At 51.8% G+C, this 15,166-nt stretch overlaps 1 protein-coding gene across 1 annotated transcript in view; it reads left to right on the forward strand.

The window, feature by feature from the left end:
* The first annotated feature begins 8,088 nt into the window (after positions 1–8,088).
* The window catches only part of EFHD1 (EF-hand domain family member D1), a 40,242-nt gene continuing 33,164 nt past the window's right edge, over positions 8,089–15,166 (forward strand). The window contains exon 1 of the mRNA XM_045794116.2: positions 8,089–8,523. Within this exon, the coding sequence (XP_045650072.2) occupies positions 8,216–8,523 (308 nt within the window). The 5' untranslated portion in view covers positions 8,089–8,215. The remainder of the gene's footprint in view (positions 8,524–15,166) is intronic.

Below are 15,166 nucleotides of genomic sequence, written 5' to 3' on the forward strand. Positions count from 1 at the left end.
TTTTCTTCATATAAACCTGGAAGTATTTTCGGCACTTCGGAGACCGTCTCCGAGCCGCTAGACCCCTGTCCTGCCCGAGTTGGCCTCACTGAAATAATTCGTTTCTCGCTCCACCACTGCCTGTCCCTCTGCCTTTGGATTTTGTCCATGGTGAGTGGCTGGACCTGGTCTGTTTGGGACTCCCGGAGCCAGGCGCTCCTGCCCGCCCCCCACGTGAGCCTCCCTTTCACAGAACAACGTTTTTGATGAAGGATAATTTTTAATGTTAATAGATTCTGATCCTTCAGTACACGTTTCTTTTTTTTTATGGAAGTATAAATAGCATACAGAGTTACATCAGTTTCAGGTGTACAATATAATGATTCAACAGTTTTATACATTTCTCAGTGCTCATCAAGGTAAGTGTGCTCTTGGGGCACCCGGCTGGCTCAGTCATGGGAGCAGGAGATGCCTGATGTCAGGGTTGTCAGTTCAAGCCCAACGTTGGGTGTAGAGATTACTTTACTTAACTAATTAATTTTTTTTTTTTTTACAGATTTTATTTATTTGACAGAGAAAGCACGAGTGTGCGAGAGCACGCATGAGCAGGGGGAGCGGCAGGCAGAGGGAGAGGGAAAAGCGGACTCCCCGATGAACAGGGACTGGCGGGGGGGGGGGGGGGAAGCTCGATCCCAGGGTCCTGGGATCATGACCTGAGAGAAAGGCAGCTGCTTAACTGACTGAGCCACCTAGGCGCCCCAATTACTTAATTTTTTAAAATGGCTGTAAGATAATTGTACTCTTCATCCCCTTTGTCTGTTTCACCCATCCCGCCACCCACCTCCTCTCTGGCAACCACCAGTTTCTTCTCTGCAGTTAAGAGCCTGATTTGTCTCCTTTTCCCCCCTTGTTTATTCTGTTGTTTCTTAAATTCCACATATGAGTGAAATCACTTTCTTCTGGCTACCTTATTTCACTTAGCATTTTACCTTCAAGATCCACCCGTGTTGTTGCAAATGGCAAGATTGCATTCTTTTTGATGGCTGAGTAATATTCCATTGTATATAGACACCACATCTTTCTCAATTCATCTATCGATGGACGCTTGGACTGCTTCCATATTTTGGCCACTGTATACGATGCAATAAATATAGGGCTGCAGGGGCCCTGGGCTGGCTCTGTCAGTGGAGCATGTAACTCTTGATCTTGGGGTTGTGAGTTCGAGCCCCATGTGGAATGTAGACATTATTTAATAATAAAATCTCTAAGTGAGCCTGGGTGGCTCAGTCAGTTAAGCATCTGCCTTCGGCTCAGGTCATGATCTCAGGGTCCTGAGGTCAAGTCCCACATCGGGCTTCCTGCTCAGTGGGGAACCTGCTTCTCCCTCTGCCTCTGTCAAATAAATAAATAAAATCTTTAAAACAAAAACAAAACCAACCAAACAAAAAACCTGGGGCTGTTTATATTTTTTTGAATTAGTATTTTCATTTTCTTTGGGTAAATACTCAGGAGTGGAATTATTGAGTCATACGGTATTTCTATTTCTAATTCTTTTTAACAGTTTATTTTTTAGGGGCGCCTGGGTGGCACTCCCCGTGCTTGTGCTCTCTCTCTCTCGGTCGAATAACTAAATAACTAAATAAATAAAATCTTTAACAATTTTTTATTTTTTAACTAATCTCTATCACCAACATGGGGCTCAAATCTACAACCCTGAGATCAAGGGTGGAATGCTCTACCAATTGAGCCAGCCGGGTGCCCCTATTTTTCATTTTTTTGAGGAAACTCCATGTTGTTTTCCACAGTGGTTGCACCAACTTGCTCCCCACCAAGAGTGCACAATTCCTTCTTCTCCACATCCTTGTTAGCACTTGTTATTTCTTATGTTTTTTATTCTGACAGGTGTCAGGTGATGTCATTGTGGTTTTGATTTGCGTTTCCCTGCTGATAGATGTTGAGCATATTTCACGTGGCTGTTGACCTTCTGTATGTCTTTTTTGGAAAAATGTCTATGTCCTCTGCCCATTTTCAATTGGATATTTAGGGTTTTTAGTGTTGAGTTGTATAAATTCTTTATATATTTTAGATACTAACCCCTTTTCGGACATATCATTTCCAAATGCCTTCTTGCATAGTTGCCTTTTTGTTTTGTTGGTGGGTTCCTTCCCTGTGCAGAAGCTTTGTATTTTGGTGTAGTTCCAATAGTTTTCCTTTTGCTTTTGTTTTCCTTGCCTGAAGAGACACATCTAGAAAAATGTGTCCTTTTTTTTTTTTTTAAAGATTTTATTTAGTTATTTATTTAAGAGCGAGAGTGCACGAACAGGAGCTGAGGGGAGGGGCAGAGGGGGAGGAAGAGGAAGAGGGAGAGAATCTCCAGCAGGCTCCATGCTGAGCCTGGAGTGGGTTGGGGGCTCGATCTCACGACCCTGAGATCCCGACCTGAGCAGGAACCAAGAGTCGGATGCTTAACTGACTGAGCCACCCAGGCGCCCCTAGAAAAATGTTTCTATGGCTGATGTCAAAGAAATTATCGCCTATGTGTTTTTTGACAGCTTTTGTGGTTTCAGGTCTCACATTTAGGTCTTTAATCCCTTTTGAGTTTATTTTTGCATATGGTGGAAGAAAATGGTCCAGTTTTGTTATTTTCCATGTAGCTGTCCAGTTTTCCCAACACCATTTGCTAGAGACCATCTTTTCCCCGTTGTCAGGGAGCCCTCTTGCTCAATGACAGACCCCAAGAGTTACTTCTCATCACAATTTCTTAGGGCTTTGACAATGATTGGAACATTCTAACCACAAAGCCAGAAATCCCTGACAGCAATGGAATGCCTGGAAGACCACACCCCACAGTCCCCTTCCCTGCCCAAGGTCAAGGGCTGAACACTTACTGCCCCACACCCATGACCATCCACTCTTCCTGCTCTCTTGTACCTCCCTGAACCTCTCCTATAAAACTGTTGGGGTCCCTCTTGCTGGCAGGGGCCACCTGTTAAAGCTCGAGGCTGCCGCCTCCCCTGGCTGCCGACACCTGAAATAAAGCTCTCCTCTGCTCTTTTCCAAACCCTTGTGTCTTGAGTTATTAGTGTCTGTTGTGATGAGTTTATCTGAGTTTGCTCAGCAACAGTGTTTGCAAACCCAGCCGTGAGCGGTGCTTTCGATTTGTCCAGTCCCCTCGGGATTCCTAGGGATAGAGCCGGTGGCCTTGGCAGGAGCCGGTGGCCTTGGCAGCGCCGGTTCACCCACCGGCTTCCTGAGTTAACGGTGCTGACACGTCCTTCCGTAACACCACTGTATGTTCTTGCCTCCTTTGTCATAGATTAATTGACCATATAAGTGTGGGTTTATTTCTAGGCTCTCTTTTCTGTTCATTGATCTCAGTGCATGTCTTTTGAATTAATATTTGGGACGTACACATGAAGCATTTCTGCTGAGGACCAAAGTGTGGCAGTTATCCGGAGAAAAGCATGTATACGACTGATTGCGCTATGAGTTGGACGAGGACCCTTTCCCAGGGAACATTATTTCTTACCTGAAAGAACAATCGACAAACTATGGTTATTCACAGCGGGGTATTTGGAGACACTTTCTTGAACGATGAACAAGGTGAACCTGTGACTTTGGGGTGAACAATTGGTAGTATTTGCTCTCAATAATATTTGAGTTTCAGGGCACCTGGGTGGCTCTGTTGGTTGGGCGTCTGACTCTTGGTTTCGGCTCAGGTCATGATCTCAGGGGCCTGGGATTGAGCCCCACGTTGTCAGGCTCCACGCTCAGCGAGGAGTCTGCTTGAGATTCTCTCTCTCCCTCTGCACCAATCCCCTCAAAAAAAATAAAAGAAAGACATATACAAATATGGAAAACAATGTTCTTCTCATTTATGTTAAGAGGCAATGGATTATTATTGCCATTTTTTAAATACCAGATTTATTGAGATACAATTGACATACCACAAAATTAATCCTTTTGAAAGGTACAATTCAGTGGTTTTTATATATTCATGGGGTTGTGCAATGATCATCACTGTCTAATTTTAGAATATTTTCACTTCAGGTGCCTGGGTGGCTCAGTCAGTTAAGCACCTGCCTTCAGCTCAGGTCATGATCCCAGGGTCCTGGGATCAAGTCCCACATGGGGCTCCCTGCTCAGCGGGGAGCCTGCTTCTCCCACTCCCCTTGCTCCTACGCCCTGCTCGTGCTTTCTATTGAATAAATAAATAAAATGTATTTTAAAAAAAGAGAGAATATTTTCACTTCAATGAGGGATAGTATGAAGAAATTCGGAAAGAACACATGGCATCAACAATGACTTAATTTTTAAAGGACAAACTTTTTTTTTTTTAAGTCGGCTCTGCCCCATGTGGAGCCCAGTGAGGGGCTCGATCTCACGACCCTGGACCAGCCACCCAGGTGCCCCCAAACATTTTCCTCTAAAACAAATCAGAGCCTTGAGATTTTGACTTGTTAAAGAAGTTGGTAATGCAAACACAAGCAAGAGGCCAAATGCCTCTGGGGATGGAAGTGTCCCCAGCTTTCTGCTCTCTTGGAAAGGTTTTTCCCTTTCTGGAAGTTGGTTCATTCCATCTTCTTTGTGACTTGCAGGTCAACCCTTCCCAGAGGGCCTGGAACCTGTGCCAACCCATCCGGCCTGAAAGATCTATCTGTTCTTGCCCAGATGCCACGGAACTGGCATAGTACTCAGCCCTGCAGGGACCTGCAGAGGGAGAACAGGCAAATTGTATTTTCCAAAGATGGCCACAATAGTATGTATCCCATCTCACTCGCTATTCTTAGATGTGATGTTGTCACTCCTCCACCGAGAGGTGGAGATTTATATTCTCTCTCCTTGTGACTGCCTTGGCCAGTAGAGCTCAGCTATGTTGATTCCCGAGCCTACATCATAAAAGGCAACGCCCTTGGGGCACCTTGGTGGCTCAGATGCTTAAGCATCTGACTCTGGGTTTCAGCTCCGGCCCTGATCTCAGGGTTCTGGGATCAAACCCCGCTTTGGGCTCCGTGCCTCTCCCTCGGCTCCTCACCTCCCCTTTCTCTCTGACATAAATGAATAAAATCTTTAAAAAAAAAAAAAAGAAGAAGAAGCAGCAAAGGCGATTCCCTCTTTACAGCCTGCGCTGGGAACCCAGCCACCATGTTTTCAGGAGGCCTAGGCCCTGTGAAGGGGCTGTGTGTAGGAGCTCCAGCCACAGTGCAAAGGAAGACCCAAGCGTTAGCCAACTTCGATTCTGTATCTGTGAGGGAATGAGTCTTCGAGTCAACCCTGCCCCTGGCCTTGGAGCTGCTCCTGCTTATGCCAAAAGGATCAGAAAAGACATTTGTCCCATGAAGTTCTACCCAGATTGCAGATTTTTTTTTAAGATTTTATTTATTTATTTGACAGAGAGGGACAGCAAGAGAGGGAACACAAGCAAGGGGAGTGGGAGAGGGAGAAGCAGGCTTCCTTCCGAGCAGGGAGCCTGATGCGGGGCTCGATCCCAGGGCCCTCGGATCATGACCAGAGCCGAAGGCAGATGCTTCACGGCTGAGCCACCCAGGCGGCCCTAGATTGCAGATTTGTGAGCAAAGTAAATGTGGTTTAGAGCCACCGGGTTTGGGGATGGTTTGTTACACAGCAGTCACTGAAGAAGAAGTTTGCACAAAAGAGTTAAAACACATTTGATCCCCCGATGAAATGCAGACCGTCCTCTGGCCACCCTGGAGGATGGTCAACAAGCTCGTGGGATGGCACAGGGTGAGGCACTTTCAGCTGCTCTACAGCCAATCCCCACCCTCTGGCACCTTTTCATTTTAAACAATAACATTTTTTAAAAAAAGATTTATTTGACAGAGAGAGAGACAGCCAGCAAGAGGGGGAACACAAGCAGGGGGATTGGGAGAGGAAGAAGCAGGCTCCCAGCGTAGGAGCCTGATGTGGGGCTAGATCCCAGAACGCCAGGATCACGCCCTGAGCCGAAGGCAGACGCTTAACAACTGAGCCACCCAGGCGCCCCAACATTTGTTTTCTGATTATAACAGTTTACACACTCACTGTAAAAAATTCAGAAAAATGAGAATTAAAAAAAGAGAATGGAAATGATCTGACTTCCAGCATTTACAACTGTTCATAATTTGATCCCTTTCCCTTTACTCTTTTTTATATAGAAACTTGTTTTACAGGGGCGCCTGGGTGGCCCAGTAAGTGAAGCGTCTGCCTTCGGCTTGGGTCATGATCCCGGGTCCTGGGATCGAGTCCTGCATCGGGCTCCCTGCTCAGCAGGGAGCCTGCTTCTCCCTCTCCCTCTGCCTGGAGCTCCCCCTGCTTGTGCTGTGTCAAATAAATAAATAAAATCTTTAAAAAAAAAAAGAAATTTATTTTACAAGACACGGGTCATATTTGCCTAGTAAGTGCTGATACTGACCCATTCACTCAGCAATCATGTTTTGAGTTTGTCAGGCACCCAGCTGGACTCTGAAGGGGAGAAGGGGAGCAGGGCTTTTCCAAGCCACGGCAGTGACTGTGACTCACCTTGGGTCCCTGGTGAGATACTGAGACTTCATTCTTGGGCGTGGCTAGGTGTTGCCTGCTGAGCATCATGGGTATCTGCGGCTTTGCTGCCAGGGGTGGGCACAGCCCCCAAACTCTGTCCCTTGCAGGTGAGATGCCTGTTGAGTGGCACCCCGATGACAGCATATTTCATACACACACTACGCGGAAGTGCTTCCTTAGAGACCCACTGTCTAACACAGGGCATGTAGTAACAAATGGATTTTAAAATCTCAGAGGGTAAATCTCATATTCAGTGTTCTTACCAAAAACTCCCCAAAACAAAAACCAGAGGGACACGAGGAAGCTTTTGGAGGTGATGGATATGTTTATGACCTCGATCGCAGTGATGGTATCCCAAGCGTTTGCCCAAGTCCAAACACTAAATAAAGCTGTAAAAAAGAGTGCTTCCTCCTTTAGAAACACTGACAAAGCTGAATTGCTTTCAAAATCCACTCTCAGTAACAAGAGAATCTTCAATATTATGTTCTACCCACAAGTGAAAGAAAAGGCAAAACTATTAGGTTCTTCTATTTTTTTTAAAGATTTTATTTTATTTTTAAGTCATCTCTACACCCAGCATGGGGTTGGAACTCACAACCCCAAGATCAAGAGTTGGAGGCTCTTCCCACTGAGCCAGCCAGGCGCCCTTAAATAACCTCTTTTTTTCACTAGGCCTCTATAGATGCCCCCAGCCCCTGGCAGGCCGCACAACCCAGCGGGGGTCACAGACACCCGCCCCCGTCGGCAGCCCACCGGGTGCCCAGCGCAGAGAGAGTCCAGGCGGGCGCGGAGCGCTGTTTACAACGCTTGGCTGATGTAATAGCCATCGGCATTAGCCTTCCTTAGGGAGAATGACGACTGTACTTGTTTTACCCGCTTGTTAAAAATGCTGATTTATTTATTTATTTATTCTTGAGTTTCCTTTTCTTTTCTTTCTTGTGTGTTTCACGGAAAAAGCTGAAGCCCCTGAAGCCACGCGGGGGTCCTGCCTCGGGGGGGAACCACGAGTTTTGTCACCCCTGCTTGCTCTTTTTTCTGTTGGCTTATTTTAGTATTTTTAGTATGTTTTAGCAACATTTATTTTCAATGAATGTCAGAAACTCAGCTCCCCACTCCCCACGGGCGCCTCCCACTCCCAGACCTCGCGACCAGTGGGTGTCACCTCCAGCCATTGGGGCGCGTGGGCATCACCCCGGGGCGCTCGGTTTTTCCCACCTCCAGCCTGTCCTGGGCCGCGAGCACCTCCAGTCGGGGTACGTCTGTGGAACGAGAGAGGAACCGCCCGAACGGTCATGAGACTTTCCCACTGCTGTTTCCCCGGGGACCGCGGGGTCCCCAGGATCCCTCCGACCAGGAGCAGGAGGCAAGGTCGGAGTTGATCCGAGGGTCCACTTCCCGTCCTGAGGGGCGGTCAGCCTCCAGTCCGGAGTCGCGGGGAAGGGGCAGCCGGGTGGGCGTCCCCCGGACGCGAGCACACCTGCGGCCTCTGGCCGAGCGGGCGGGTCCTCCACCCGCCGCGCCTCCTTAAAGCCGCAGCTCCGCCCCGCCTGCCCCCCTCTCCCGCCCGCAGTTCTACCCAACCGCCGGATTCTGGCCGCCTGGGCACAGCGTTGCCGAGCCGCGAGCCCGCGAGGAGCGCGCGGTCCGCCAGTCCCCGCGTCGGGTTCCGCGTCCCCGGGTCCCCACATCCGTCGCCATGGCCAGCCAGGAGCTGGCGCGCAAGCTGCAGAGGCGACTGCAGTGGGAGGAGGCGGAGGAGGGCCGCCCCCAGCCAGCTCCCCGAGCCTTCGCGGCGCGGGAGCCCGAGCCCGAGCCCGAGTCCGAGTCCCCCGCCCGGGCGCCCACCGCCAGCGCGGACGCCGAGCTGAGTGCGCAGCTGACCCGACGGCTGGACATCAACGAGGGCACCGCGCGGCCTCGCCGCTGCAAGATCTTCAACCCCTACACCGAGTTCCCGGAGTTCAGCCGCCGCCTCATCAAGGACCTGGAGAGCATGTTCAAACTGTGAGCGCCCGCGCAGCCCTGCGCCGTGCGCCCCGGGGGACCCTGCGCCCGAGGACCCGAGAGGGAGGGAACAGGGAGGTGGGGTGGGCGGATCTTTCTGGCCCAGAGTCCTGGCTCAGCTTTGGTGGGACAGGGTGAGGTAATTTAGGAGATCCGGGGTGCACTTAGCATTTAGCCCACGCCCCCAGATTCTGCGCGTCCGGAGCCCGTACGGGCCCGGGGGGGGGGGGGGACCTGGCTGGGCGGGGACACCGAGAGCAGTGGCCGCAGCTCTCCTTGACTGAGCTCAGACGTTCCCTGGGACAGCCGAGCCCGCGTCCCAGGCTCCCGGGTCCCGACGGCCGGTCCCGCCCCCTCCGCGGCTGGTTGCAAGATGTGCCCGCAGCGCAACTTCTAGGAAACAGAATCGCGCAGCGCTTTACCTGCCAGCTTTAACTTTATCTCCCAAGGGAGAAATTAGCCCCATTGTCCTTTTATCTTTTAAAACAAAAGCGGAAAGTTATCCTTGGCTGCCGCGCAGGGTCTGGTGTACCCAAAGAAGCTGAGAACTGAGAGTTGGTTAAACTCGTTGCAAAAGATCGGGACGTTCCTGGAGGAGTGTGTCCAGGGAGCCTCCTGGTAGCGTCGCCATATTTGTTTTACCCCTTCTGGCGTTTTGGGCAGGAGGCGGCCGTCGGAGGACGTAGCCCCTGGCAGCCGGTGCGACTGGGGCTCGCTGCGGTGAAAGCCGCGCCGAGCCGGGGAGCTGCTGGGCGTTGGAGGCAGCGTAGAGAGCCCCCACTATTCGGCCTTGCGTTCTGGGAGGTCCCTGGACCTCAGTTTCCTCATCTGGAGAGTGAGGGCAGTCATCGTCCCTGCCTTTTAAGGCCATACAGTATTTTGCACACCCTGAGCTCCTAACCGAGCTATTAATATTATTTCCAGAATTGGGCCAAGACCGGAAAAATGCCTGGGGGAGCAGAGGCCTCTGGCCAGGTCATGCTTGGGGCGTTTTTAAAAGCGCTTGGAATGTGTTTGTCCTCCCGCGTGGAGGTTCTATTTAAAGGCTGTGTGGCCGGCACTGTGTGGCCAGAGCGTTGGCCCCTTCCTGAGGCTGGGCTGCCGTCCAGCCGCGGCCTCTGCAGAGGTCAACAGAGGCTGGCACCCGGAGCCTCCCTGCCTCCTCTGTTTCCCCCACGTGCTGATTTCCCTTCTTCCAGGCACTGTTCTCTGGTGTTCACACCTAGTGGGTCTAGTTTGGATAATTAAGGAAGGCTGAGTTTCGGGCAAAAACAAAAATGTCTGGGGTGGAGATGGAAAAGCAATGGGTGAATGGTTTGTGGGAGCCCCTTTGATCTATTTGGGGTTATGCCTTTCTGGGGAGGATTGCTCAGGCTCCTTTGCTCCCATGTCCCAGCAGTTACTCCCAGTCCAGCTGGATTGGGGGGAGTGCATCTTGGGGACCTCCATCTTCAGGTTGCTTTGACGTGACTTGGGCTTCTTTTTATTTATTTATGCTATTGCTTTTTTCCCTGAAGAACAATGAGTGAAAGGATAAATCTGTTTGTTGGCTGCCTAAGAGTGATACAGGGAGTCCACACAGGGTCTTCAAGCAAGGCGGCATTCGTGAGAAAACAGGGTCAAGCTGAAGGGAAGGCAACATGTGGTCGGGGGTCCCAGCCTGTGCCTGGCATTACAGGATAGCTCTCCAGAGCTGTGGCGTCAGGCAGAATTCTAGGCTGTGTTTTCTGTCACTCTCAACGAAAATGGGCATAAGCAAAAAGGGGTTAATTGGCTCACAGTTGGTGTCAGGTATGGTTGGATCTAGGCGCTCAGACGATGCTATCAGTGCTTAGTTTCTCATTTTCTTAAGCCAGCTTCCTCTCTGTGTTGTCCTCATTCTCAGGCGGCTTATCCCTAGTGGTGGCAGGCAGGCCACAGCAGCTCCAGTAAGTCCAGTAGAAAAGAGTAACCACAGCAAAGGCCTTATTGTCTCTCTCTTTTTAGCTTTACTATTGTTTCTTACTGGCTCTGAACCAATTGCTGTGGCCAGGGAAATTTGTGGCTCCCATTGGCCAGGCTGAGTCACGTGCCCCACCCCAACAGCTGGGCCTTGGCGGTGGGGAAGAAGAACTTTCACTGGCAAATCTTGGGGGCTTTTGCTGAGGAAGGAGGGTCAAGTACTGCTTTGGCTGTGATGACCTTCAGAGGTCATCCTGGACGCAGACTGTGGGCAGGCTCAGGCCTGCTGCTTTGTTCCCCTTCAGCCGTGAGTGTCCTGTGGCAGGACTGGCAGCTCCTGTCATCAGGGAGTGGGATCTGAGGCCCAAGCTGGTGCACAGAAGCCTTTCTGGGAATCAGCCCGCTGTGTCCGGAAGGCAGGAGAGGCAGAGCGCCCCTCTGGGTAGAGTCAGCCGAGCACCAGCGGGGGAATGGGGCCACCTTCAGATTCAGACAGACATGGGGCTGACGGGGCCTAGGGTCTGTGACCCTGGGCAAGCTACATAATCCCTCTAAGTCTTGGTTCTCTTGCTGGTAAGATGGGCACAACGGCTACCCTCCCATGAGGGCCAGGTAGCTGCTGTGGCCACTGGGGCAGGGCCCCTGGAAAGTGCTACCTTTCTTTCTCCACTGTGTTCATCAAGGCCCCCCCTAATCTGGTATCAGGACCCAGTTATGCATCCTGAATGTGGGGAGGGTGGGGATACGGCCCCCTTATTCCTGGGTCATTAGCTGTGGCTATTGACCTGGGCAAGTTGCTTAACCACTTCTGGCCTTTCATCTGTAGAATGAAGGCAGTTGTTCCTTTCATCGGTTTCGGGGAGATGAATGGGTGACCTGCTGAGATGGCATGTGACCTCGAAGGGGGGAGCCCTTTGCTGCAGATCGTGCCCCCACTTTGGCTCCAGCCCTGTGTCCCTGTGTCCGGCCCCAGCTTCAGGCTCCCCATACCCTGCAGAAACAGGGATTGCATGGCCCCAACCCCCGAGCTTCCACAAACTCAGCGCCCAACTCTCTGAGCTCGTTGGTTTTCCCTCTGTGTGCGTCTACCCATTCCTCACACCTGGGGGGCAGCCAGGACTTGGCTGTCCCTACCCCATCAGCGTCAGCCCGCCCTGGGTTGAGAGATTTGTCACCTGGCTACTTCTGACACGGCTCAGCATGTGGCAGTGACGCTAGGTGATGGACCAACCCCTCATCTTGTGAAGGGGCCCTGCTGTGCCCACAGTCACTAAGTCCGGCCTGTCCCCCTGCCAGCCCCCTGAGCTCCCTGCCCTCCTGCCACCTCCACCCCCCTCCAGATGGCCAGCTGGCTCTGGGACCTTCTCTGCCTGAGCCCATCAGCCAATCTCCTGCCCCTGCTACCCTTGCCCAGGCTAGGGCAGGCCGTGGGCCCCCACGCACCCGGAAAGGCTGCTGTGGGGCTTGGCATTCGGGGATTTGCCACCTGGCCTGGCCTGGCAGTGCCGCCTGTCCTGCTGGCCCTCTGCTGCCTGCTGAGGGGCTCCTTGGTCCCAGCTTTGCCCACAGCCCAGCCCTGATTCCCTGCTGGCCCTCTTTCGTGGGTTCTTCTTCCTGCTGTCCTGCATGACTTAAAAAAAACTCAGCAATTTTTCAGCTATGCATAGGTAGGTCATCTTGAAAATCGGATTGCTCATTCCTCTGTCCCCCCCCCCCCCACCATTGACCCCTAGCTGCTGCCGCCTTGGCCACTCCCTGAGGGCGGGGCCAGGAAACCCCTTCCTGCCGACCCCCACCCCCATGCTGCCTGGAGGAGCCCTGCCCATGCGGACCCTTCCCGGACTCTCCTCCCTGCCCCTCCCTGCCCCGTGACCGAGTCTGCTGGACACCTGTCTGCAGCCACTGGTCGGTACCGTGCTTCTCTCCCCGTCGAAGTGTGGCCTCTTCGTCCCTTTTCCTTTTCCCTTTGCTTTTCTACACGTAAATAAATAAAAGCCAAAGCATGTTAGAATCCCAGCTTATTTCCCATCACCTGGCTTTCCAGACTGAACCCACTGCAGAAGCAGTGCCGAGGCTGGGAAGAGCAGGAATGGGGAGCCAGGCTTCCTGGGTTCAGGCCCTGCCTCTACAGCTTGCTACCTGGAGGGTTACTGAAAACCTCGGTGTCTCGGTTTCCCCTTCGGTCAAGTGAGGCTAGAACAGTACGGGCCTTGTGGCGTTACTGGGGGCATTAACGAAGCTCATGCATGTGGAGCAGTTCGTTAGCTCCACGCCGGGCCCACGGCGAGGGCCCTCGAGGTTTGCGGCACTCAGTTTCAGATGGTCACATAGCTGTCATTTTGGTGGGTGTGCAAACTTTGTGTTGTCCTTTTCTGCTTAAAATTCAAAACCAGGGGGTGCCTGGGTGGCTCAGTTGGTGAAGCATCTGCCTTCGGCTCAGGTGATGATCTCAGGGTCCTGGGATCGAGCCCCACATCGGGCTCCCTGCTCAATGGGGAATCTGCTTCTCCGTCTCCCTTTGGGACTGCCCCCCCCACTTGTGCTCTGTCTCTCTCACACATACACACACATATACATATATAAAATCTTAAAAAAAAATTCAAAACCACTTTGCAGCGTCTGAATTATCCTCTGAAGTTGATTTCTCCTGCAGTTTGAGCTGGAGAGTGGCGCCCTGGCCGCTTGCTGAGTCATTGGTCTCGCTGGGGCTGTGCCCTCCCTTACTGCCCTTCCAGGCTCTGTGGATGGGAGGAGTGGAGGAGTGTCCTAGGGTTGCTCTAACAAGGTCCCGTAACTTGGTGGCTTCAGACAGCGTGAATGTGTTCTCTTGCCCTTCTGAAGCTTGGCCCTTGAACTCTTGAACTCACGGTGTTGGCAGGGCTCTGCTAGCTACGGAAGCTTTAGGGAAGAATCCTTCCATGCCTCTTGTAGCTTCTGGTGTAGCCAGCAGGCCCTGGCACCCCTCGGCTTATGGGCACCATGCTCCAGCTCCACTTTGCTAAGTCTGGTCAGGTGTTCCTGATGGCGTAAGGACACTAGTCACTGGATTTAGGGCCCACCCTAATCTAGTATGACTTCATCTTAGTTTAATTTATTACATCTGTGGTGATCCTATTTCCAAATAAGATCACAGTCTGAGGGTCTGGGTAGCTGTGAATTGGGGGGGCCCTATTCACCCCAATACTGCAAGCGAGCAGAGTTGCCCAGTCCATGTGGCCCCATGACGGGCTCCTCCTCGTCTCCTGAGTGGAGGGAGTGGGGGGTGGAGGGGGGATGTCAGAGCCTTAAACAAAGCCAGCATGATTCCCTGCCCCCAGCAGAAGGGGGATCAGTCTTCCCAGAGCCCCATCCTAATGAAATGGACTTGCCATCTAAGTACAAAACACAAAACCAACAGAAAACCCCCACCCGTGCCAGGAGCGCACTTACTTTCAGCAAGAATTTCTGTTTAATCAGAGTTTCTAGATCCAGGCTCTGATGTTGCCTTAGTTCACTCAGAACCTGACTTGACGAGTACAAAGTACGTCCATTCTTTTTGTTCGGGGCTAGAGAGATTTGTGCACGTACTGCGGAACGGGCCTTGATCTTTTACATCTGATTCTCCTGTTTGAAAGTGTTTTGCTAAAAGAAAAAAGAAAAGAAAGTGTTTTGCTTAGGGATGTCTTACATTGTCAAGCTTTGGAGAAAAACCGGATCCTCCCCAGCCTGCAAGCATGTTGGGGTCTTGGGCTGGGGGTCACTTGTCTTCGTATCCTTGGGGTAACCCATGTGCATGAGCCTGGCTCCCAAATGGTGTGTTGTAGGAGGAAGAGAATTCTCGAGTGAGTGTGGAAAGCCAGAGGCATCCTCCACCTGGCCAGAGAAAGTTCCCTCTTCATTTCCAAGTGTGTTACTGGATAGCCCGAGCCAAGAGAACAGTGGCCTGATTTTAAATGAAGAGTGAGAAGGCCCAGAAGAACCTGACTCTGTGTGTGTGTGTGTGTGTGTGTCCAGGGCTGTAACACGAGCTGGTGGAGGTTAAGGCTAGACAGGAAATTTTAATTACCCCCGGGCTTCTCCAGGGGCCTCTCGCAGAGGGAGCTACTGAGGGCGGCCACATAGAGGCAGGACCCAAATGCAGCAATCTTGAAATGTGCCTGCGATGTTTTTGCAGCTATACTCGAAGCTTGTGCTCCAGTTCCCCAAAGAGAGGGTGGGAAGAGGAGTATTTGGCTCTGGGAGAGTTGTCTTTTTATGGAGAATCCGAAACAGTGAGGTCATGGCCACCCCTCCAACACCCGCATCACCCCTGAGCCCAGGAAAGGCAAGGATGTTATGGAACTAGGGAGGGAGAAAGGGGTGTAGACTTGGAGGGGAGGCATTTGCTGTAGAGATGAAGTTGAGGAGGTTTATTGGAGGGGGTGGAGGAGGGGGTGTGGGGGGAGGAGGAGGAAGAGAGAGACAGCGCACCCACTCTCAGGTGCATCTTTTGAGTGAATTGACTTCGAGGATGGGAAAGGTGCATGAAAAGAAATAGAAGCTGGGTGCTTTTCTCCCCCTTAGAGAAAGGCAAGAGCTTCTGGCTCCCAATTGTGGCTTCAGTCCACAGTGAGCCGCCTAAGATTTGACATTCCCTCACCTGCACTGGATTTTGCACATTTGACCCTGGCTGATTGAGGGTGAGGAGAGAGAACCCTGGGCTCATCTGAATTCCTGGGGGGCG

This window comes from Ursus americanus, chromosome 1, assembly GCF_024610735.1.
Source record: "Ursus americanus isolate L20-20 chromosome 1, mUrsAme1.1.p, whole genome shotgun sequence".
In the NCBI taxonomy this organism is placed as follows: Eukaryota; Metazoa; Chordata; class Mammalia; order Carnivora; family Ursidae; genus Ursus; species Ursus americanus.